General features: G+C 43.4%; 1 protein-coding gene across 6 annotated transcripts in view; it reads left to right on the top strand.

Moving 5' to 3' along the window:
- LOC110523973 (CBP80/20-dependent translation initiation factor) overlaps nt 1-25,702 on the top strand; it is a 132,249-nt gene extending 106,547 nt beyond the window's left edge. For 5 of the 6 annotated variants that reach the window (XM_021603176.2, XM_036977719.1, XM_021603174.2 and 2 more), the window contains 2 exons: nt 20,394-20,447; nt 21,363-21,735. In XM_021603176.2, coding sequence (XP_021458851.2) covers nt 20,394-20,447; nt 21,363-21,581 — 273 coding nt within the window. In that variant the 3' untranslated portion in view covers nt 21,582-21,735. Of the gene's footprint in view, nt 1-20,393; nt 20,448-21,362 lie in introns of all 6 variants that reach the window. The other variant, XM_021603172.2, reaches the window with a different exon arrangement.
- Nucleotides 25,703-26,764: the final 1,062 nt, after the last annotated feature.

The following is a 26,764-nucleotide window of genomic DNA, read 5'->3' as shown; positions in this document are numbered from 1 at the left end:
CCCACCTCTTCAAAATCCCAGTGATGCAAGATTTTTATGTCTATCCTATATCCAGCCACCCATGTACACACACAGACCTGCGGGTTCCAGTGTGTGGTCCATGCCTGGGCTGGCTGGAATAGTGAATAAGCTCCAAGAATGTCACTGGCACTTTTACAACCGCTGCTTTGAAGTGGCCCGGCACATACTGTTCTCTACAAATACACACATACCACAATCAATCATTCTGCATTGTTGGACTAAAGGCTGGGGTCTCCTGTCTGTGACATGCTAGCGTTGTTTGTCTTAGCTGTTGGGATGCTCCGAGGGCCAGGGAGGGATTGCGTATGTGTTTTAAGTGTGTTAGAGCCCGACCCCACACACTCTCCATAACTGGATGATGTAAAATTTTAATTATTTTAATCCACTTGCGATACTATTGTTGCACCGAAATAGTTTTTCTTTGCAATGTACGCCTGCACCTCCCTTTCATGCGCGAATACACACACACACCAGACGTCTCTCTCACTGCAGTTACTCAGGAAGCTCTGTGGTGTCGGCAGCACTAGCCGCAGTCTTCCTCTAGAGTCTCTGTCAGGCTCCTCTCTTCTCTGCATAGGAGTGAAATCACAGTGACACTCGCCCACTCACAAACACTCCTGCCAGAGAGCGAAAGCGGGGGGGGGGGGGGGGTAAGAGCAATAAAAGGATAGAGAGAGCGAGCAGGGGGTTGAGAAAGAGAGATGAGCGAAGGTGTATGCAGCACCCCCCATTGCTACTGTTCACCCCAGCCTCCACACACCACTGACAGGTGCCAGCCATGCCTTGCACACCCTGGCACTGGCACTCCCCAGGAGACGACAATCTAACACCTCCACAGATGCTATAGGGCTGTAAAATTGTAACATGTAGGAGGGTGGGGGCACACCTCACATTCCTATACCCTGTATTAAAACCATGCTGGGTTTACAGTTATTGAAGGACATATAGGGTATAGAGTGCACTGTGAGCAGGCAGAAGGACATGGGTACACATAGGAGGGTGCTGTCTGGGAGCATTCTCCTGGATATTTTCCCCAAAGCTCAGAAACACCTAGTCTTTGTACCCCACACATGCAACTATCTGTAAAGCCCCTCAGTTGAGCAGTGAATTTCAAACACGGATTCAACCACAAAGACAAGGGAGATTTTCGAATGGCTCACGAAGGGAACCATTTGGTAGATGGGTAAAAATAAAGAAAATCAGACATTGAATATCCCTTTGAACATTGTGAAGTTATTAATTACGCTTTGGGTGGTGTATCAATACATCAGTCACTACAAAGATACAGTTGCTGGAGAGGAAGGAAACGGCTCAGGGATTTCACTGAGGCCAATGGTGACTTTAAAACAGAGTTTAATGGCTGTGATAGGAGAGAACTAATTGACAGAGTGAAAAGATGTAAGACTGTACAGAATAAAAAGATTCCAAAACATGCATCCCGTTTGTAACAAAGCACTAAAGTAATACTGCAAAAAAAATGTGGCAATGCTATTAACTTTTTACATTACTGAGTACCACTCTCCATATTTTCAAGCATAGTGGTGGCTGCATCATGTTATGGGTATGCTTGTTATTGTTAAGGACTGGGGAGGTTTTCAGGATAAAAAGAAACTGAATGGAGCTAAGCACAGGCAAAATCCTAGAGGAAAGCCTGGCTTTCCACCAGACACTGGGAGATTAATTCAACTTTCAGCCGGACAAGAACCACAAACACAAGGCCACGGTAGCCTAGTGGTTAGAGCGTTGGGCCAGTAGCCGAAAGGTTGCTGGATCAAATCCCTGAGCTGACAAGGTAAAAATCTCTCGTTCTGCCCCTGCACAAGGCAGTTAACCCAATGCTCTCCGGTAAGCCATCATTGTAAATAAGAATTTGTTCTTAACTGACTTGCCTAGTTAAATAAAATGGAGTTGCTTACCAAGATTACATTGAATGTTCCTGAGTGGCCTAGTTACAGTTTTCACTTAAATTTGCTTGAAAATCTATGGCAAGAATTGAAAATGGCTGTCTAGCAATGATCAACAACTAACTTGACAGAGCTTGAACAATTTTAGAAAGAATTCTATGAAAATATTGTATAATCCAGGTGTGCAAAGCTCTTAGAGACTTACCCAAAAAGACACACAGCTGTAATCGCTGCCAAAGGTGATCCTAACATGTATTGACTTAGGGGTGTGAATACTTATGTAAATTAAATATTTCTGTCATTAATTTTCTATAAATGTGTAAACATTTCTAAAAACATTTTTTACTTTGTCGTTATGGAGTATTGTGTGTTGATGGGTGAGAAAAAAATCTATTTAATCCATTTTGAATTCTTTCAATACTTTCTGAAGGAACCCCCAACTCCCTCTGTATGGCAGGCTCACACATATTCTAGCCGTAATTCTCTGTGGTCATAAACTCATATTTTTCCTGATCAAATGCAGATGGAAACGAACAGGATATTTACGTTATGAACAGTCAAAGTCGGAAGTTTACATTCACCTTAGCCAAATACATTTAAACTCAGTTTCTCACAATTCCTGACATTTAATCCAAGTAAAAATTCTCTGTTTTAGGTCAGTTAGGATCACCACTTTATTTTAAGAATGTGAAATGTCAGAATAATAGTAGAGAATGATTTATTTCAGCTTTTATTTCTTTCATCACATTTCCAGTGGATCAGAAGTTTACATACACTCAATTTGTATTTGGTAACATTGCCTTTAAATTGCTTAACTTGGGTCAAACGTTTCGGGTAGCCTTCCACAAGCTTCCCACAGTAAGTTAGGTGAATTTTGGCCCGTTCCTCCTGACAGCTGGTGTAACGGAGTCAGGTTTGTAGGCCTCCTTACTCGCACACTATTTTTCAGTCCTGCCCACAAATGTTCTACAGGATTGAGGTCAGGGCTTTGTGATGGCCACTCCAATACCTTGTCTTTGTTGTCCTTAAGCCATTTTGCCACAACTTTGGAAGTATGCTTGGGGTCATTGTCCATTTGGAAGACCCATTTGCGACCAAGCTTTAACTTCCTGACTGATGTTTTGAGATGTTGCTTCAATATATCCACATCATTTCCCTTCCTCATAATGCCAGCTATTTTGTGAAGTGCACCAGCCCCTCCTACAGCAATGCACCCCCACAACATGATGTTGCCACCCCCGTGCTTCACGGTTGAGATTGTGTTCTTCGGCTTGCAAGCATCCCCCTTTTTCCTCCAAACCAAATGATGGTCATTATGGCCGAACAGTATTATTTTGTTTCATGAGACCAGAGGACATTTCTCCAAAACGTATGATCTTTGTCCCCATGTGCAGTTGCAAACCATAGTCTGGCTTTTTTATGGTGGTTTTGGAGCAGTGGCTTCTTCCTTGCTGAGCGGCCTTTCAGGTTATGTCAATATATGATTTGTTTTACTGTGGATATAGATACTTTTGTACCTGTTTCCTCCAGCATCTTCACAGGGTCCTTTGCTGTTGTTCTGGGATTGATTTGCACTTTTCGCACCAAAGCACGTTCATCTCTAGGAGAGAGAACGTGTCTCCTTCCTGAGCGGTAGGACGGCTGCAGGGTCCCATGGTGTTTATACTTGCATACTATTGCTTGTACAGATGAACGTGGTGCCTTCGGTTGTTTGGAAATTTGTTCCAAGGATGCACCAGACTTGTGGAGGTCTACAAAAAAAATGCTGAGGTCTTGGCTGATTTCTTTTGATTTTCCCATGATGTCAAGCAGAGGCACTGAGTTTGAAGGTAGGCCTTGAAATACATCCACAGGTACACCTCCAATTGACTCAAATGATGTCAATTAGCCTATCAGAGTCAACTTAGTGTATGTAAACTTCTGACCCACTGGAATTGTGATACAGTGAATTATAAGTGAAATAATCTCTGTAAACAATTGTTGGAAAATTACTTGTCATGCACAAAGTAGATGTCCTAACCGACTTGCCAAAACTACAGTTTGGTAACAAAAAAATTGTGGAGTGGTTGAAAAATGAGTTTTAATGACTCCAACCTAAGTGTATGTAAACTTCCGACTTCAACTGTATATTGTGTACTGTATACTACAGTGTACCTTGTCTGCGAATCCACAGAATACACAGAGCAATCATCCTCTCAGATCATGTAAATGACTAACTGAGACATGGCAGTTAACACTAAAGCAGTCAGCAAAAATCCTTATCTCAGGGTTAGGTATTTCATCAAACACTGAGATGCTACTTCAAGAGCTCAGTATCGGAGATATGGGTGAGAGGTCACAATGTCTGGCATGGGCCCTGTTTAAAAGGAGTGCACTATATAGGGAATAGGGTGCCATTTAGGACACAGCCGAGGAGAGTACCCAATTAGGTCTGGGCTCCATGTCCCAACATGCTTCCACTGCTGAGGGTATAGCGTTAAGGCTTCTGCGTGCTTCAGTTTAGCTGCCGAACCAAACGAGTGTGCTCGCATACACCCTTAACCCCCTAAGGTCGATGTCCGTGATCTTGCGAAAATCTAGTTAGTATAATACGAAAATCCACATTTTTAAAAATCTGTCAATTTAAACTAGAGATACAGTATCTGTTTTTTTTTTGCATTGGATGCATCTCAATCTACTGCGTCCTCCAAGGGTTGGCAGGCAGTCTAGTGGTTAGAGCGTTGGGCCAGTAACCGATAGGTTGCTAGATCGAATCCCCAAACAGACAAGGTAAAAATCTGTCATTCTGCCCTTGAACAAGGCAGTTAACCCACTGTTCTTAGCCCGTCATTGTAAATAAGAATGTGCTCTTAACTGACTTGCCAAGTTAAATAAAGGTTACTTTTTTTTATATACAGTGCCTTGCGAAAGTATTCGGCCCCCTTGAACTTTGCGACCTTTTGCCACATTTCAGGCTTCAAACATAAAGATATAAAACTGTATTTTTTTGTGAAGAATCAACAACAAGTGGGACACAATCATGAAGTGGAACGACATTTATTGGATATAAAACTTTTTTAACAAATCAAAAACTGAAGAATTGGGCGTGCAAAATTATTCAGCCCCTTTACTTTCAGTGCAGAAAACTCTCTCCAGAAGTTCAGTGAGGATCTCTGAATGATCCAATGTTGACCTAAATGACTAATGATGATAAATACAATCCACCTGTGTGTAATCAAGTCTCCGTATAAATGCACCTGCACTGTGATAGTCTCAGAGGTCCGTTAAAAGCGCAGAGAGCATCATGAAGAACAAGGAACACACCAGGCAGGTCCGAGATACTGTTGTGAAGAAGTTTAAAGCCGGATTTTGATACAAAAATATTTCCCAAGCTTTAAACATCCCAAGGAGCACTGTGCAAGCGATAATATTGAAATGGAAGGAGTATCAGACCACTGCAAATCTACCAAGACCTGGCCGTCCCTCTAAACTTTCAGCTCATACAAGGAGAAGACTGATCAGAGATGCAGCCAAGAGGCCCATGATCACTCTGGATGAACTGCAGAGATCTACAGCTGAGGTGGGAGACTCTGTCCATAGGACAACAATCAGTCGAATATTGCACAAATCTGGCCTTTATGGAAGAGTGGCAAGAAGAAAGCCATTTCTTAAAGATATCCATAAAAAGTGTTGTTTAAAGTTTGCCACAAGCCACCTGGGAGACACACCAAACATGTGGAAGAAGGTGCTCTGGTCAGATGAAACCAAAATTGAACTTTTTGGCAACAATGCAAAACGTTATGTTTGGCGTAAAAGCAACACAGCTCATCACACTGAACACACCATCCCCACTGTCAAACATGGTGTTGGCAGCATCATGGTTTGGGCCTGCTTTTCTTCAGCAGGGACAGGGAAGATGGTTAAAATTGATGGGAAGATGGATGGAGCCAAATACAGGACCATTCTGGAAGAAAACCTGATGGATTCTGCAAAAGACCTGAGACTGGGACGGAGATTTGTCTTCCAACAAGACAATGATCCAAAACATAAAGCAAAATCTACAATGGAATGGTTCAAAAATAAACATACCCAGGTGTTAGAATGGCCAAGTCAAAGTCCAGACCTGAATCCAATCGAGAATCTGTGGAAAGAACTGAAAACTGCTGTTCACAAATGCTCTCCATTCAACCTCACTGAGCTCGAGCTGTTTTGCAAGGAGGAATGGGAAAAAATGTCAGTCTCTCGATGTGCAAAACTGATAGACATACCTCAAGCGACTTACAGCTGTAATCGCAGCAAAAGGTGGCGCTACAAAGTATTAACTTAAGGGGGCTGAATAATTTTGCACGCCCAATTTTTCCGTTTTTGATTTGTTAAAAAAGTTTGAAATATCCAATAAATGTCGTTCCACTTCATGATTGTGTCCCACTTGTTGTTGATTCTTCACAAAAAAATACAGTTTTATATCTTTATGTTTGAAGCCTGAAATGTGGCAAAAGGTCGCAAAGTTCAAGGGGGCCGAATACTTTCGCAAGGCACTGTATAAGAAATGTTGCACTTCCGTGTGAAAGGTGACAGAGCTAGTGCGGTGTTTGTCACACCATGAGAATTCCTGAAAATTAGTCTTCTCACAAAATCATCTGTAGCATCTGAACGGTTTGGCCTACAAACTATTATGACCCCTCTATGGAAAGATGAACCCGATAGTGTTCTCCGTTTTGCTCTACGACCCCCACAAGGGCGGAAGGTAGCCTAGTGGTTAGAGCGTTGGACTAGTAACCAAAAGGTTGCAAGATCGAATCCCCGAGCTGACAAGGTAAACATCTGTTGTTCTGCCCCTGAACAGGGCAGTTAACCCACTGTTCCTAGGCTGTCATTGAAAATGAGAATTTGTTCTTAACTGACTTGCCTAGTTAAATAAATGTACAAGAAAAAAGTTGTTACAAACGACCTGCCAACTTCTGTCTGTAGCGTCCAAACAGTTTGTGGCAAGGCTCTGTTTTTGCTCTAGGATGCCCACAAGACACTTCTGAAGGTCCCCCGGGTCCCCCTGAAGGTCCAGACACTTAGATCCCAAAATAATGGGTTAAATACATGTAAAAAAATATATATATATTAGAAAAAATGTTTCTTGATATTTTTCGCACTTCAGAACAATTTTTTTGCGGGGGGACTATTTGTTGTTCCATGTAGTGAAATGTTATTCAATGCATTTGTATGGGCTAATAGCAGTAAGGCCCAAAATAATTTTTCATCATATATTTGGAAAAAGAAAAAGATACTTCAAGGGGTCTTAATTCAAAATCAAATAGCTTGGTATGACCTTCATAAAACAATTCCATATAGCGTAGTAGAACCCCCTCCCACGGCTTAGACTTATGGGTTAAAAGACCTTCGCTTGAAACATGAGGAAAAGCAGCAATAGTACTGTTTGTCCATCTTGAGACACTGTAGCCAGATACACTTCCTCAAAATAGTCCGATTTAATATACGGTAACTCAAGAAATGTCATACATTTTTGTGTTTTTGCAGAGGAGATCTTAGTTGCGCAATTTTACATCCAATATTTTTGTTACAGTATTTTGCAAGTGAAAAATGTGCATGAAACGTGTCTGTCCTTGAATGACAACAAACACTTAATTGAAGAATCCCTACAGGTGACCAATCACCAATGAAGGGGCGAAGACTTCGGGCTTCCGAACTTCGGCTTGCCTCGAAAACATTTTGTGTGCACGGACAGCCCAAAAATACCTTGCCAAAGGCCAAAATAACAAAAACTTCACAATGTCATCATAATATATGCACAAACTTCCGAACTGTTTCGGTTGGGAAGCATGCGGACGCCTTTAGAGCACCACTTCAGGCTGCAGCTGTAGTCACTGATAGCTTACGGCAGTCAGATATTAGACAGTATTTACATGGCTTTCATCGGCTAGGCTCCCTCCACACGCCAGCCAAGTGTAATGTAGCCTACATGTTCTCCGCTGTCTGGTAGAACAGGTTTAGATAATTACAGGTGTGTTGAATGTGTATCTGGATGGACTGTAGTTACATGACAGGTGTATAGGTAGGTACTAGACTGTATGGATGTAGAGTCAGGTTCCAAAATTATTGGCACCCTTGATGAAAAATGAACAAAAAAGATGAATAAATAGTACAAATACTGGGTATGTATTGTATGCCCCAATCATTTTTTTACAATTATATTATTTTATTACTAATACAATTGCTCAGAGAAAGAGATTTTGTTTAACAAGTAAAACAATAAATCTAAAAAAGATGGCCAAAATTATTGGCACCCCTGTTTTCAATACTGCAGCACCCTCCCCTTGCTAGGATAATGACACTGAGCCTTTTTCTAAAATGTGTCCAGCCAGCTCTATCTGGGCTTTTTACGTTTTATAAAAGTACAGACTCAGAGCTTCAAAATTGTATATCATACACTGTAGTTGGGGAACGTTATGCTGCTTTAAAAGTTGATAAACTTGTAACCCCACTTTTGAGAAAAGGCTCCTGAAAACGCCCCTGAGGTTCTAACACTAGGTCGAGAGTTCTTCTTTGTGTATGCCTATTGAGCATTGTTCACACCCTCTTAGGTCTTCGCACCACCCATCTCTTTAGGATTTCACATGTGAACTGGTCTCTTTGTGAATTGGGTCTCTTTTTTTCTCCTTTGTTTAGCTAGCTAAACAAGGTCATGAGTACCAGCTAAATTCAGGGCAGAAATGTTGTTGAGCGCTGTAGCAACACTTTTGCAGTTGTCCATAGCTATATCGTCCCAAAAATATGCGATGGCAAGCATTATGTACAGTGCATTCGGAAAGTATACACACCACTTTACTTTTTCCTCATTTTGTTACCTTACAGCCTTACCTCATAATGACAAAGCGAAAACAGGTTTTTAGACATTTTTCTAATTTATGAAAATAAAAAAGATACCTTATTTACATAAGTATTCAGATCATTTGCTATGAGACCCGAAATTTAGCTTGTGCATCCTGTTTCCATTGATCATCCTTGAGATGTTTCTACAACTTGATTGGAGTCCACCTGTGGTAAATTCAATTGATTTGGACATTATTTGGAAAGGCACACACCTGTCCCACAGTTGACAGTGCATGTTATAGCAAAAACCAAGCCATGAGGTCGAAGGAATTGTCCGTAAAGCTCAGAGACAGGATAAGACACAGATCTGGTGAAGGGTACCAAAAACATTATGCAACATTGAAGGTCCCTGAGAACACAGTGGCCTCCATCATTCTTAAATAGAAAAAGTTTGGAACCACCAAGACTCTTCCTAGAACTGGCCGTTCTGCCAAACTGAGCAATCGAGGGATAAGGGAGGTGACCAAGAACCTGATGGTCACTCTGACAGAGCTCTAGAGTTCCTCTGTGGAGATGGGGGAACCTTCCAGAAGGTCAACCATCTCTGCAGCACTCCACCAAATCAGGCCTTTATGGTAGAGTGGCCAGATGGAAGCCACTCCTCAGTAAAAGGCACATGACATCCCGCTTGGAGTTTGCCAAAAAGCATCTAAAGGACTCAGACCATGAGCATGGTGGTGGCAGCATCATGCTGTGGTGATGGTTTTCAGCGGCAAGAACTTCGAGACTAGTCAGGATTGAGGGAAAGATTAACAAAGCAAAGTACAGAGAGATGCTTGACGAAAACCTGTTCCAGATTGCTCAGGACCTTAGACTGGGGCGAAGGTTCACCTTCCAACAGGACAACGACCCTAAGCACACAGCCAAGACAGCGCAGTAGTGGCTTCAGGACAAGTCTCTGAATATCCTTGAGTGGCCCAGCCCGAGCCCAGACTTGAACTTCATCGACCTGAAAGTAGCTGTGCAGCGACTCTTCCCTTCCAACCTGACAGAGCTTGAGAGGATCTGCAGATTAGAATGGGAGAAACTTCCCAAATACAGGTGTGCCAAGCTTGTAGCGTCATACTTGAGACTGTAAAGTACTGAGTAAAGAATCTGAATACTTAGTTTGTAAATGTGATATTATTATTTTTTAATATATACATTTGTATACATTTCTAAAAACACGTTTTTGCTTTGTCATTATGGGGTGTTGATGAAGGGGGGAAAACTATTTAATCCATTTTAGAATAAGGCTTTAATGTAACAATGTGAAAGTTCATTGGGTCTGAATACTACCCGAATGCATTGACCAGGGATGGCCCCAGTCTGTTATGGGACAGAAGCCTGTGACGTGACAGACCAATCAGGACTCACCTCTCGGCATGCCCAGCCCCTGCATTATCTCAGCCAATAGAGCTCGCCAGCTTATAGTTCTAAAAAAAAAAAAAAAATTTAAATAACATTTTCTACCTCTAGTTCGTTGACCGTTCCTATGGGGGAAAGAATGAGGTTTTGGGATACACGCCAAAAATAAGTTCTGGCTTAGGAGTTCTTATGTTTTGTTCTATGATATATCAGTCAGTTAACATGACCCTTATACATTTTGAAGCCTTAATGTGCTTTATGTGCTTGTGTTGATGACATAAATGATTCAAAATTCACAAATAAATTAGCTGAAGATTATCTCATAGAACAAAACAGACTTTATTTTCGCTGTTTATCCCCCCCCCCAAAAAAAAAACATGAAATTCCCCATAGGATTTGGCCAACGAGCCCTGGCGTAGATAGCCTCCGTTAGTGCCAACAAAACAACGCCATAAATATTGCTCTTTATCAGGGCAAGCCAGGAAGGATCCTGTCCTATTCTCTATGTAGTGGAGTGCTTTCTCCTTGGCTCAACTAGGCTTGTAATTTAAGATTGCATACCAATTTTTTATTAAGGCACATGAAAGTTCACATGTTCGAGGCATTTCTGGACAAATAAATATATATATTTTTTTAATTCAAGCGGCCTTGCTGTGAAGTAGGGACTAGCTTCAAACGCCCACTTTCCTGAATCCGGTCACAAATGTTTTATGAGATTGAATAACGCATTTGGAGGGATCTTAGACCATTCCTCCATACAGATTCTTTCCAGATCCTTGATATCCTTAGTCTGCCCTCATTGACTGCCTTCTTCAATTCAAACCACAGGTTTTCAATGGGGTTAACATCTGGAGACTGAGGTGGCCATTGAAAATGTTTTATTTTGTGGTAAATTTACAATTTCTTTGTGGATTTGTGTGTGCGCTTGGGGTTATTGTCTTGCTAGAAGATCCACTTGCAGCCCAATTTCAGCCTCCTGGCAGAGTCAACCAGGTTTTTGTCTAAAATGTCCTGGTACTTGGTAAAGTTCAGGATGCCAGGACCAGTGAAAGCAAAATAGCCCTACAACACAGAGAGCTAATATTAATAACATGCATGTCAATCTCTCCTGGCTGAAAGTGGATTTACTTCATATTGACATGTTGAATGCACCGAGCTGTCTGTCTAAACTACTGGCACAAAGCTCGGACACCCATGTATACCCCACAAGACATGCCACGAGGTCTCTTCACAGTCCCCAAGTCCAGGACAGACTATGGGAGGCACACAGTGCTACATACAGTCATGACTACATTCCACATCAAGTAACTGACGCAAGCAGTAAAATTAGATTTAAAAAAAACGGTCAAAAAACACCTTATGGAACCGCGGGGACTGTGAAGCAACACAAACATTGGCACACACAGACAAACAAAAACATACGCGCACTATACATACACATGGATGTAGTACTTTAGATATATGGTAGTGGTGGAGTAGGGGCCTGAGGGCACACAGTGTGTTGTGAAATCTGTGAATGTATTCTAATGTTTTAAAATTGTATAAACTGCCTTAATTTTGCTGGACCCCAGGAAGAGTAGCTGCTAATGTGGATCCATAATAAATACAAAAAGATCCACCACCATATTTTACCGTCGGTATGAGGTACTGCATATACTTCTGTTTTATGAAGCCAAACCTGCCACTGGTGTGCGTGGCCAAAGAGCTCTATTTTCATGTCATCTGACCATAGCATTGCCTGTGGTTTGCTAAACAGCATTGGCACTTGGATTGGAACCAGTGCTATGGTCAGATGACATGAAAATAGAGCTCTTTGGCACACCGGTGCACTTGTATTAGTATAAAAGCATACAATATACTGTAGCTCAGGATTTGTATTTATTTTCTACAGTCTTCTTTGCTCATCTTTATCAAGGGTGCCAATCATTTTGGGGCTGAGTGTATGTTAATCCTGGGATGAATGACAGGGTGAGAGTGAATGGATTTCGAGAATTACTTTTTAAGGTGGAACTGCATCACCAACCACAATTTATAAAGTTCTGAAAATGTTTAGCCTTGTTTCTTTTGACTGATGCCTTTGGAACCACGGAGCTAAGGAACACCACCAATGAGAATAGAGGTCACATGTCAGTGAGTGACAATACCTTAAAAGATGTCACACAGGATTCCCGAGCAGAATGTCTGTGGACATCAGGGAGTTTTCAGTATTCATAGGAAAGGAAGTGGGAATGGGAGAATGCGGAAAGGAGTGGTGGTTGGGGGTTCTGGTGACAACCTGCACATGTGGTGCTAAATTCAGTGTAAGTAACGTTAGAGCTTGGCAACCGTCAGTCTACCAGGTCTCCAGGTATGTCATTATGGGCATGTCTCAGTTTATATCCCCAGTCCCAATGCTCAGTCTAGGAATTATTTCCTAGTCCCAGTCCTACTGCTGAGACTATTCCGAAGTCTTCAGTAATTACCACAGATCACCAGTAATTCTTCCTAGCAGCCATCTTGCACACGAACATAGTGAATACACACACACACACACTTCAGCAGGTGACATCTGCTGACAGATAGACAAAACTGGAATGGCATATAACCATTGTAGTGCAGTTACTTGGTTACTTTAGAATCTAAAAGCAATACATCTTTTGATTATAGCTTAGTGTTGTTTTCCCACAGCATTCTATTAAACCTGTTAGCACCGCTTCATTTAGTAACGTTAATCAATCCACAAATACACTAGGTGTTGCTATTTGATTTATGTTCACCTTTCTGACTACTTCGTAACTGTAGTGGAAACTATAGCCTTTGTTACGTACAGTATGTAGGCCCCAGCCAGGCAGTCTCAGTTGAGCTGGTGGTGGATTCTGAATAGCTAGCCTCATCATTGGGCTTAGTAGTGTAGCTGTGTACACCTAGGCCTGCTCTCCTGCCCTGCCTGCCTGTTCATTGTCCTTTTAATGGGTGTGTGAGAGAGACCAGTGTTAAAGCTCTATCTCCCCCTTAACCTCCTAGATGGTAATGTCCAACTCCGTCAGTAACTCCCACAGTGGAACGGCTGTATTCAGAATAATGTCAGTCCTAACAGAATATACAATAGGGAAAGGCTTTAGTTAGAGACAGTGAGAAGATACCATGTTTTATGGACCTCTAGCCCTATTACAACATGTAGAAAAGCGGCCAACGGAAGATCTCTTGATCAAATTGCACCATTTATTACATGTCTATCCCTACTATTTGGTCCAAAATGTATTAATTCAACCCCACAACCTCTCAACATTTTAGTCCATTTGAGTGTGCTCTGTTTTACCCATAATAATCGAGTTGAAAGTCAAAGCTCTGTGCTGGTGTCGTTGGTTGGTTTCCCGTGTAGGGATATGTCTTGCAGTACTTTTGACCAGAGCCGTATGGGCCCTGCTCAAAAGTTATACACTATAAAAGGAATAAGGTACCATTTCGGGGGAAGCCCAAGTTTAGTTTCACATGGCGGGGAAAGGGTAATTATTGTGGCTTGTCAGCCATTTTAACTCCCAGCCAGACCCAGACAGTGTCCAGGGCCTTCCCTGGTCTCTTTGATCATCCCTCTCTCTCTGGAAGGACTCCCCCCCCCCTCACAAAGAGCTGCTTGTCTCACTGTCGGCCCCGCTCACACACAAACATGCGCTCGCATGCAGACACACACATACAGGTCATACACACACAAACAGACAGACATAGTCACACAGTCCTCTCATTAGATAACCGCAGACAGAGCAAGGTTGGGTTCATAAGGCACCAAACGGAAGACTGAAACGGACTGAAATAGGGACTTGTCCTTAAAGAAATGTTTTTTATTTTTTATTTTCCGTTGCAAAAGTTTTTGCTACAGTGTGCCCTAATGGATACGACCTAGAGGAGACCAGATGCACACAGCCAGAACGTCCCCTGAGTTGGGAACAAGCTATTTTTGTGATGTCATGGCACAGGCAAACAACTCTGCTTTTCTTGGTAGAGGAGGGGTGGAAGGAGATGAAGTTGCAAATTATGAATTGGTTGAGTTGGTAAATGGTATACAGCTAGTTCATGTATTTGTTGTACAAGTCTAGAGAATGTTTTAACATGTGGAAAAATGGATTTGCGAATATTATTTGTTACAGGCTACAGGTAGTAAAGGTATTTATTTACAGTACCAGTCTACATTGTAGAATAATAGTGAAGACATCAAAGCTATGAAATAACACATATGGAATCATGTAGTAACCAAAAAAGAGTTAAACAAATCAAAATATATTTTATATTTGAGATTCTTCAAAGTAGCCACCATTTGCCTTGATAACAGCTTTGCACACTCTTGGCATTCTCTCAACCAGCTTTATGAGTTAGTCACCTGGAATGCATTTCAATTTACAATTGTGCCTTATTAAAAGTTAAATTGTTGAATTTCTTTCCTTAATGCGTTTGAGCCAATCAGTTGTGTTTTGACAAGGTAGTGAGAGTATATAGAAGATAGCCCTATTTGGTAAAAAGACCAAGTCCATATTATGGCAAGAACAGCTCAAATAAGCAAAGAGATATGACAGTCCATCATTACTTTAAGGAACTTTGAATGTTTCTTCAAGTGCAGTTGCAAAAACCATCAAGTGCAATGATGAAACTGGAATCCACAGGAATGGAAGTTCATTAGAGTCACCAGCCTCAGAAATTGCATCCCAAATAAATCCTTCACAAGAGTTCAAGTAGCAGACTGTTCAGATTAGACTGTGTGAATCAGGCCTTCATGGTTGAATTGCTGCAAAGAAACCACTAAGGACACCAATAAGAAGAGACTTGTTTGGGTCAAGAAACACGAACAATGGACGTTAGACCAGTGGAAATCTGTCCTTTGGTCTGGAGTCCAAATTTGAGATTTTTGGTTCCAACTGCTGTGTCTTTGTGAGACGCAGAGTAGGTGAACGGATAATCTCCGCATCTGTGGTTCCCACCGTGAAGCATGGAGGTGCTTTTCTGGTGTCACTGTCAGTGATTTATTTAGAATTCAAGGCACATTTAACCAGCATGGCTACCACAGCATTCGTCAGCAATACGTCATCCCATCTGGTTTGCGCTTAGTCCCACTATCATTTGTTTTTCAACAGGACAATGACCCAACACACCCCCAGGCTGTGTAAGAGCTATTTTACCAAGAAGGATAGTGATGGATTGCTGCATCAGATGACCTGGCCTCCACAATCACCTGACCTCAACCCAATTGGGATGAGTTGTACCGCAGAGTGAAGGAAAAGCAGCCAAGTGCTCAGCATATGTGGGAACTCATTCAAGACTGTTGGAAAAGCATTCCAGGTGAAGCTGGTTGAGAGTGCTGAGTGTGCAGTGCTGTCATCAAGGCAAAGGGTGGTTGCTTTGAAGAATCTCAAATAGAAAATATTGTTTAACCTTTGTTTGGTTACTACATGATTCCATATGTTTTATTTCATAGTTTTGATGTTTTCACTATTATTCAATGTAGAAAATAGTAAAAATAAAGAAAAACCCATGAATGAGTTGGTGTGTCCAAATTTCTGACTGGTACTGTATGTTCTTCACAGTTAGAGTGATGTTTGTTTTTGTGCACAATACATCATTATGCTCTGTAGATGTTCACCTATCGCTATGTCCTTCACTGTGACCGAACTATTCATCTTTCCTATAGAAAAAGAACATTGGCCTTGCTTTTCTAAGCTTTGATGCTTGTACTACTGTATAGGATCGTCTGTGTGTCATTATTCAGGCTAGATATGAGACCGTTCACACACGACAGTCACACACTTATTCAGGCTAACGGACACACACACGCCACCCCCCCCGCCCACAAACATGCACACTGTTGCGCATAATGACACTGCTCTGCCCTCCTATGAACAGTGTTTATGGTGCCATTGGTGCGTGTTCTGCCAACCGACAGCCTCTCTCCCCCCATTGTACTGTAGCATAGTGCGTTTACTGAACAGCAGGGGTTAGCGTTTGATGCTCCTCTTTTTAGTCTGTCTGCTGCTGCCGCCGCATTCGGTTGTCTTGCCAGTTTGGCAAAAAAAATATTTTATTTCCTTAACTGTTCTATGCACATGTTCAACCCAACCCCCCCCCCCCCCCCGTTTATACTTTATCCCTCCGCATGTAAGAAATCAGAGGGAAAGACAGACACACACAGCATACACACAGACAAACTCCTTAGGGGAGCTGTATACACACAGACAGGCTGTAAACTAGGGACCTCATTATAATCTGTTTCAGTCTTCGTCAGACAGTGTTCATTCTGCCTGAACGATATTCTCTGTCAGTGCAAACGTGTATCGCTGAGAGAGACAACCTACACAGACTGCCTATACCAGAGGGCTGACTCGCCTAGGGTTCTTATCCGCGGTGGTCTTTCCATCATCCAGCCTTTTGTCCCAGTTACAGATACCATTCCATCTGTTCCTACAAAGACAACCAGCCCAGATAACAAGCTAGATAACGTCACAATTCCCCCTCCAGACTCTATTCCTCACAGCTTCATCTTGAGGGAAGTAGAAAGTAGCACATTGTGGTTATTTTTTCTCTCTCTGGCCTCTTTTCTGCATCCCCTCACCTCTGTGGGACCTAACCATACCCTCAGGAGACGTGATGTCCCCATCCTCAGCCCGCCCGGTGAGGTTGTGACCCCCTTCAGCAAGGCAGTGTGACTGGCTGCTCTGGGACAGTGTAGGGCTCTGGTCAAAAATAGTGCACTATATGGGGAATAGGGTGCCATTTGAGAAGCACCAGAGGACTCTTGCAGGAGCTCAGGGAGCGTTAGCTTAGCGGTCGCTGTGCTGTACTGTGCAGCAGTGTGGAGTGATGAGGCTCGGAGGACCATCTGATAGCAGGCAGTCAGGTAGTTCCCTCAGAGCCAAGCTAGGATACACAGCTTTCACATCCCCACACTGCCCCCAGGGGGCGACTCTGAGAGACACACCAAAGTTAGCACCAAGCTACCTATCTACCACCTCCACAGGAATCTCTACCAATAGGGCTTAATGTGTGTTTGTTATAATACATAGTTTGCGCAAAGCTACTTTCTCCTGCCGACTTTAGTTTAGTAAGGCCGAGCTAGCTAGTGCAAGGCTTTGAGTATGGCTTAAGCATACCATCATGTTACAGGAGTTAATTTGTAGGGCCATGGGCATAATTTCAAGTCCTTGGGACACAAAGTAGCTCCTCTGACCCAGTTTCTTCCATCACAGTTCCAAAATCCCTTCATCCTCCTTGGTGGTTTCCCCACCAGCCACCACCACAACATAGCACTTCACCCCTTCTACTACTTTTCTGCACGACACATGAAGGATGTTCCTTTTCCATGTGGAATATTTTTGTTTGTCTGAACTGACCAACCTGCCCCAGCTTCTTGGCTCCCGCGCACACAATTCCCCCAGAGGTGAAAGGTCAACGTCTCTGAGGGCTGGCCATCGATTGGAGTGGTTGGTGCATTAAGCTGTTAAACCACTCTTAGTTGGTTCAGTTGTTGCATCCCAAATGGCACCCTATTCCCTTTACAGTGCATTCGTAAAATATTGAGACCACTTGACCTTTTCCACATTTTGTTACATTACAGCCTTATTCTAAAATTGATTACATTTTTTAAACATTCTCTCATCAAAGCGAAAACAGATTTTTGGAAATATTTTCAAATTTATAAAAAATAAACAGATTTTACCTAAGTATGCAGACCCTTTGCTATGACACTCGAAATCGAACTTTGGGTACATCCTGTTTCCGTTGATCATCCTTGAGATGGAACTCTTTGGCCTGAATGACAAGCGTCACGTCTGGAGGAAACCTGGCATGTTTTTCAGTGGCAGGGACTGGGAGACTAGTTAGGATCGAGGGACAGATGAACGGAGCAAAGTACAGAGAGATCCTTGATGAAAACCTGCTCCTTCAGGTCCTCTGACTGGGGGCGAAGGTTCACCTTCCAACAGGACAACAACCCTAAGCACACAGCCCAAGCAATGTTGGAGTGGCTTCCTGGACAAGTCTCTGAATGTACTTCAGTGGCCCAGCCTGGGCCCGGGCTTGAACCTGATCGAACATCTCTGTAGAGACCTGAAAATAGCCGTGCAGCGATGCTCCACATCCAACCTGACAGAGCTTAAGAGGATCTGCAGAGAACAATGGGAGAAACTCCCCAAATGCAGGTGTCCCGAGCTTGTAGTGTCATACCCAAGAAGACTCAGGGCTGTAATCACTGCCAAAGGTGCTTCAAGGTACTGAGTAAAGCATCTAAAATACTTACAGTATGTAAATGAGATTTGTTTTTTATTTTTAATAGATTTGCAAAAATTTCAATAAACCTGTTTTTGCTTTGTCATTGTGGGTAAATTGATGGGGGGGAAAGCTATTTAATCGGTTTTAGAATAAGGCTGTAACGTAGTTACACGTTAAGGGGTCTGAATACTTTCTGAAGTAGTGTACTATTAGGGGAATAGTGCCATTTGGGACACTCACAGTGTGTGGGAAATAGCTCAGTATTTCAGGGTAGGAATTTGCTTACTTACTAACTCCTTCTTAAGCAGTTTAAGCACCACCATGCACCATTATTTCCCTGTGATGAAGCGAAACTAGCTCATGAGAAGTGTGTGTGTGTGTGTGTGTGCGCGCGTACATGCCTACTTGTGTGTTCTGAAAGTATTTTTTGGCAGCAGAGTCACCAAATTGAATTTGTTCTCTGACAGTCTCAGAACAAAGGCGGACAGATCCTGCTCTGCTCTCCTCTCTCTGGTCCATATGATCTAATTGTTTGTAGTTACGCACCCAATAAAGATCTGCCAACACAGTCGCACAGCCTCAGATAGCTCAGCAATAGATCCTTATGGTGTTTGGACCTGACTGAATTTACAGCCCTGTTCTGCTCGTCTATGTTCTGTTCTGTTCTATGTTCTGTTTGGACTGAGCTGGACATACACACACACTGAGCTGGATGTTTAGTGAGCCGAGCTTGCCTCCCGGGTGGCGCAGTGGTTGAGGGCGCTGCAGTACTGCAGCGCCAGCTGTGCCACCAGAGACCCTGGGTTCACGCCCAGGCTCTGTCGTAACCGGCCGCGACCGGGAGGTCCGTGGGGCGACGCACAATTGGCCTAGCGTCTTCCGGGTTAGGGATGGTTTGGCCGGGAGGGATATCCTTGTCTCATCGCGCCCCAGCGACTCCTGTGGCGGGCCGGGCGCAGTGCGCACTAACCAAGGTTGCCAGGTGCATGGTGTTTCCTCCGACACATTGGTGCGGCTGGCTTCCGGGTTGGATGCGCGCTGTGTTAAGAAGTAGTGCGGCTTGGTTGGGTTGTGTATCGGAGGACGCATGACTTTCAACCTTCGTCTCTCCCGAGCCCGTACGGGAGTTGTAGCAATGAGACAAGATAGTAGCTACTAAAACAATTGGATACCACGAAATTGGGGAGAAAAAGCTGTAAATTCAAAAAAATATATATATAATGTCTCGCTCTCTCTCTGGCTGTCTGTGTGTGTTTGTTTTTCCCTCTCATTGTCAGTCAACCTTACAGACAGAGAGACAACCCCTCCTCGGTGTGCATAGTACATTTAGAGTACCATCTCTGCTCTGGGTATACACTCGGTGTACAAAACATTAAGGACATCTGCTCTTTCCATGACATATACTGACCAGGTGAATCCCGGTAAAAGCTATGATCCCTTATTGATGTGGCTTGTTAAATCCACTTCAATCAGTGTAGCTGAAGGGCAGGAGACAGGTTAAATAAGGATTTTTAAGCATTGAGACATGGATTGTGTATGTGTGCCTTTCAGAGGGTGAATGGGCAAGACAAAAGTGCCTTTGAACGGGGTATGGTAGTAGGTGCCAGGCGCACCGGTTTGTGTCAAGAACTTCAACGCTGCTGGGTTTTTTACACTCAACAGTTTCCAGTGTGTATCAAGAATAGTCCACCACCCAAAGGACATCCAGCCAACTTGACACAACTTTATGAAGCATTGGCGTCAACGTGGGCCAGCATCCCTGTGGAACACTTTCAAGACCTTGCATTGTCCATGCCCGACTAATTGAGGCTGTTCTGAGGGCAATAGGGGGGATGCAACTCAATATTAGGAAGGTGTTCCTAATGTTTGCTATACTCAATGTTATCGGTCTCACTCTCTGTGGAGCTGTGTTACTTTGAGCCAGCCATATATAGAAAATAATGAAGTATCATCTCTATAAGAGCCATACTCTCATCATCTTTGTTCTCTTCTGTAACTCTCTGTTCTCTGTCTGTCTGTCTCTTACAGCTGCTGGAGTCTCCAGAGGTGAAGGAGGATGCGGTCCTCTGTTATTCTATGGAGGTATGTACTTTACTTTACCATACTACTGAATGTCAATACGGTCCTTCATATGTACTGATGCCTCCTACAGCTGCACACAGTCATTTATGAATAATGAATTGTTATGTTATGTGTGATAGATTTGTTTTGAATGCACAGATAACTCAAGCCGTAGTAGGAGTGTGTCTGTAGTGAGGCAATTTTCTCTGTCTGGATGTATTGAAGGAATCTTCTGTCTCATCATAAATTATAGAGTGACTGTGAGGTAGTGTAGAGGCTAAGAACAGAGTCTGAAACTCCCTGAGTCCCAGCCTGTAGACTGGAGCTGGGTTGGAGAAAGGGGGGCTAGGTAAGAGCTCTGTTCAAGGGAGAAAAAGAGAGCGATAGGGCAGGCAAGGTGGGGCGGCAGGTAGCCAAGTGGTTAGAGCATTGGGCCAGTAACCAAAAGGTTGCTAGATCGAATCCCCGAGCTGACAAGGTAAAAAAAATATGTTGTTCTGCCCCTGAACAAGGCAGTTAACCCACTGTTCCCCGGTAGGCCGTCATTGAAAATGTGTTCTTAACTGACTTGCTTAGTTAAATAAAGGTAGCTTTAGAAAGACTGCCATAGCTATAGTGGAGCTAGTCAGTAATTGCTAGAATTTTCACCTTGAATTGTATGGGAAATTGGGAATATCAGACAGACAGAACAGACAGACAGGCCAAGGTTCCTATAATGGGACTCCATCCTTCTGAGACAGACATCTGTTAATGAGCCTGCCCCCTGCATGCCACAACTCAGACAGACACCCCCACTCTTTAGTCAGCCGGCCACGACCCGTCTCTCAGACTAGCCTTCTTAAAATTCAGACAGCTAGACATAACCCCCGACTCCAACGCCAAGTCACCTCTCCTCTTTTCCTCTCCCTCTCCTCCTCCCTCATCCTCCTTCTCCAGCTGCAGTCCACTGGTCGTCTCCTGGAGGAGCAGCTTCCAGAGATGATGACAGAGCTCCTGGCTGCGGCCAGGGACAAGATGCTGTGTCCAGCCGAGTCCCAGCTAACTCGCTCCTTGCTCATGGAGATCATCGAGCTGCACGCCAACCACTGGACCCCTCTGGAGGACCTCACCACACAGTACTACAACAGGACCATCCAGAAGCTCACCACCGCCTAGCCCCCCAGACCCAGGACCTGTCCCACAGGTCAGGCACATGGAGGCCTGAGCTGGGTTGATGGCTGGGATGCATGGGGCTGGACTAGACATGGGACTGTACAGAGTCGCAGAACATAATTGGTTGGCCCCATACCAGACAGCAAATGCGTTTAGGTATAAGGAGATGGGACTGACAAGACATACAGACAGACTTGAAATCCATGCAAAGACAAACACTACACCACACACACAGACAGAAGAGACTGGCCACTGGCCATGCAGCCTGCACACATTTGACGGTGGGGGGCCTATCTGGTCACTGAGATGGGTGGAGGACAAAGAGACGACATGATGTGTGTGTGGGGGGGGGGGGGGGGGGTTGGAACAGCAGCCGCCTGTCCTTGGTGAACAGTCTCTCCTCAGAGGTTAAAAAGAGAAGAAGCAGGGGGGGTCCAGGGAGATTTCTTTCTCTCTGTGTTCATGTGCCAACCACCCTTCCTCCTTTCTGTCTTTCTCCTTTATCTATCTCCCCTCCTCCTCTCTGTCCCAGACCCTTTCACCCCAGGGTCTACGTGGCTGACTGGGGGAGATGAGAGGGGAGGCAGGCAGACCTCCCTCCAGTGGGCCAGGTCAAATGTCCAGACTGCAGGGCTAGGTTCCAGTAAGGCCTGCCTTTGTCGTCCCCCCCCACTCCCCAGAGGCGCTTTGTGTGGCTGAGACACTGGCTGGCGCACTCTGGATTGCTGGCTGGGTAGCAGATGGCTTCTGGCGCCTCAGTGGGCTGGCTGCAGACACCCTCCCAGTCCCACCTACACTCCAGCCAAGGCCAACCCATCTTCCAACCCAGGCTAACACTAACCCAGCCAGGCCGCTGACAGACGGGGGCAGTGGGTTTGTCCTGGGGGCCAGTGGGGCTGCCGTGGGGGGCTAGGGATTGGGGATTGTTGGGAGGCGCAGCAGACAGCAGCATCAAGCCGCTGATTTAGTGGGGCTTTTGTTGTCATTATCATTTTCAGAGTGGTTTAATTTTCTCTGTCCATGCTTTTGTTACCTTTGTTATTAATTATATTATATTATTGTTACTATTATTGTATTATTTCTTTTAAATCATGTACTGTAAATATGTATGATAATGGAATATTTTAGGGTAGAGGTATTGCACAGGTTTGATTTGTTTTGCACTGTTTTAAGGTGGTTACTTGTTTTAAGAGAAAAAAATACTTTTTAACGGTGGTATGGATAAATACTAGCATTAAGAAGAATCAATAGGTTTATGGGGTTGGTTGACTAGAAAGGGAAGGTTTAGCCAGAAGGAAGAATCAAAGAAATTATGGATTTGATGAAGTCAGTCAGACTAGAGGCCTTGTGAACTATAACTACATTTATAGAGTTGCGTCCTTGCTGTTTTGAAAGAAAAGGCCAAGAGAGGTGGAGAGTGCTTGCCGAGTGACCGAATTTAGTGAGGTTATTTATTTCCTGCAAAAAAACAACAAAAAAACGAGCCTGATACAAATCGCTTCTTCAAATGTTCTCCTGTTCAAGCAGCCATTTTGCAGTGTTGGGACATTTTGCAACTCTATCTGTATGATGATGAAGTATTTGCTTTTGAGAGAGAAAAAAATCATTTGACAGATTATAAAAATATATATATATATATATATTTGACAATGTAGTTAGCTAGTATGTGATTCGCATTACTCTGGCTTCTGCAAATGTGTGTACAACACTATTAACATATCAACCCCATCATCATCATTATGTAATCCAATTAAATGTAATCGAATATACAGAAAATACCAGTATTTAAGACAACGAAGCAAGCTCTAGGAGGGCATGGTGCAAAGAGAGGCGAGGGCTACGTCCCCTTTATCAACCCTTCCAAAGTGTGCACTTGTTCACTTCCCTTTCCTGATTTGAAAGGCATGACTGGTATAAGAAATATGATATTCTAGCCATGATGATTAGCTATAGGGTTGTGGTTGTGTGGATAGGACGTGGCCTTTCCATGTGTTCTTACTATGGCTTCAGCTCATGTTGAAGGAACTGTTCTTTCTGCGGGGCAGTCTTTCAGTCCTAGTACTACTAGTGTTACTAGCTTCTGATTTCCTATTGACATTTTATTTTTTTTTGCATCAAGAATTCAAATCTTTTAAGGTAGGCACACGTCCAAAACAATAGGGTATTTTAAAACAGATAACTGACTAAATAAAGGAAACACCAACACTGGGGCTACCATGAGCCAGAACAGCTTCAATGTCCCTTGGCGTCGATTCTACGAGTGTCTGGAACTCAATTGGAGGGATGCAACACCATTCTTCCACTAGAAATTCAATCATTTGCTGGTGTTGGTGAACGCTCAGGGAATCTCCCTTAAGTGTTCAATTGGGTTTGAGATCTGGTGACAGAGACGGCCATGGCGTATTGTTTATGTTGGTTTGATGAGCATGAAACATTCAGTGACCAGTCGTGCCCTGGGGATGGGGTTATTGTCGTCCTATGGGGGCATAGCCATGGTAGCCAAAATAATGGCCTGCGCAGTATTTTTATACATGACCCTAAGCATGATGGGATGTTAATTGCTTAATTAACTCAGGAACCACACCTGTGTGGAAAAACCTGCTTTCAATAAACATTGTATCTCATTTACTCAAGGGTTTCAATTATTTTGACAATTACCTGTATATACAAACCCATCTGTCTAGATAAGTAGATACGGTGAATTTCATTTTAGTTTGATAAAATACAATGGGTCTTGATTTTCAGTGACTAAAATTGTGATTCCGATGATCACTTGCCTGGTAAGTGTGGTATAATGTTAGATTGTAAATAATGCTATTGGGTGATTCCATATGCAAAGGAGTGACTCTCCTCTGTGACACTGGGCCTCCCGGCGCCCTCTGACCTTAGACCTTTAGGTTACATGACTCGCCCTACTATTGAATGTGACGCACCTCCATTTGCATCTCATTGACATTGGGAGGTATATGGTATAGCATCATCACATCGTTGTAACCCCAGCGAGGCGAGACTACCAGCCAGATGGTGCACAGATAATGAGCTGTAGAATTTGTGGAAGTTGTTGGTCATCAATTTCATTTTTTATTAAGCAATTTAAAAAATGTACTAACTGAAGAGGTGTAAAAAAAAAATGTGGGTGTTGTACTATGGTTTTTAGCTGCCTGAAATATTAGGCGCCTGTATTGACGCAGCCGCTAAACGTTCTCACGGCCTGGACAATTTTATTTTCCCATTTCCTGAGAACATCTCCCCCTTCACTCCACTGTTCAGCCACCAAAGCCTCTTTATTTTAAGAAACCATCTCGTATGTCTGGGGGATGTCTTGTGTTACACTGTTTTGACTCCAACACAATCTTCTTCAGAATAAGTAAGGATGTAATACCTGAGAAAAGCTCTTTCCTCGATATATGCTCTGCCACATGTCGCTATGCTCACAATGAGCTCTCATTCTTCAGACACAGAATATTTATTTAACTAGGCAAGTTAAGAACGAATTCTTATTTACAGTGACGGCTTACTGGGGAACAGTGGGTTAACTGCATTGTTCAGGGGGCAGAACAACAGATTTTTACCTTGTTAGCTCGGGGATTCGATCCAGCAACCTTTCGGTTACTGGCCCAAAGCTCTAAACAGTACACACTGGGACTGTCCTATATGAATCATACTACATACTAATGTCATCTCTGTTAAAAGGTTTTGCATACTTTCAAAATTGAGTATTACCTATAGACAGTATACTATATTCTATGTGTCTGACTAGTTGTATGACTGGATGTCCTTGGCCCATTGTGTTGCTTTTGTTAGGCCCTGACCCAAACCCGGGGCTAGCCTGCGGCGTCAGGAGGGCTCACTGAGCCTGGGTTCACTCCCCCGGGGGCCTGGGTCTCTGAGCTCGCCCCTTGAACACAGGCAGGTTGTCCTTCAGCGTCCGTCCACATCAATCACTGTCTGGGGATGTGAGGGAGGAGAAGAAAGGGTGGTGAGACAGGGTAGTCTACTTCTGATATAGGGGAGAGGGCATCAAACATACTGGGAACGTTAAGGGCATGTGAAATGTTACTGCTCATGTCTCCTCCATTTTCTAATGATTTCTGGTAAATATGCATTAAAGATGTGTATAGCTGTGTGTGCAAATTGTGATTTATTATAGACAGTTCCACTCCGCTCTTAGGGCGAGGAGTAACAAAATGCACACACTGATAATTAATCTCACAACATGTGGACTGTTCAATATATGAAGGTGTCTTCATGTAAAAATGATTATCTTTAGAATAGTTTATTTACCTTTGTTTGAACAGGAAAGTCATATTGAGCCTAAAGTATCTTGAACATGAGCCCTGCACATACATAAACTAACATCAATAGGCAAGAATAGATAAGTACACACATCAAGATACACAACACAGAAAATTAAAACGAACACATTCTTCATTACAAAAATCCTCGTCAGCTGTCTGAATTGCCCTAGGGACACCAAAGCATCCAATTGAAATGGCTTTTGGAGATGATTCCAAACATGGGGTGCAAGGAAGTTAAAGGCTGATATACTCGAGGCGTTGTATCACTTTGTGTTCTCCTTTAACAGGTACTGTATCTTTTTAATAATGCACACCATTTGATACCATCAACCCTGAAATGATACTGTGAACAGACTGTCAGACACCCCATCTGCAACCATGTTTGTCTCCAGTCTCCGCCTCGGTCTCTTGTGTGTCTTATGATGTGGATGTTGGGTGAATGACGAGCACGGCCCTGTGCTAATGGTGTCATCGGGCCGAGGGGAGATGGCTAAACGGAGGATGGAGAGACTGCTCCCTCCATCCCTCCCTAGGCTGAATTAGAATCATGGCTAATTTTGCCCGCGCGTCGGAGGATAAACAGAGAGGACCATGCGAGCTGGAGACTCATCCAGCTAGCTACGTCTTCCAGTGAATTAGATCGCATTACCAAATCACAGTAGGAGTTCATGTTGGCCAGCCAGTCTAGACTATCTGCAGCACAAAGAGATGTTTGTCCGGCCAGTCTGCACAAAAAGAGAGGAAAGCTCTCCCATGGACTGACCGACCAAGACAAGGGGGATGGGGAGGACTTTATGGTCCAGACATTCTATGACCTTTTCATGGTGGAGTTAGTGGGAGTCATCTTTGGTTGATTAATTATCCTACATAGTATGACAACTATAAACT

Source organism: Oncorhynchus mykiss, chromosome 5 (assembly GCF_013265735.2).
Source record: "Oncorhynchus mykiss isolate Arlee chromosome 5, USDA_OmykA_1.1, whole genome shotgun sequence".
NCBI lineage: Eukaryota > Metazoa > Chordata > Actinopteri > Salmoniformes > Salmonidae > Oncorhynchus > Oncorhynchus mykiss.
This window is presented reverse-complemented; position numbering and strand designations above follow the sequence as displayed.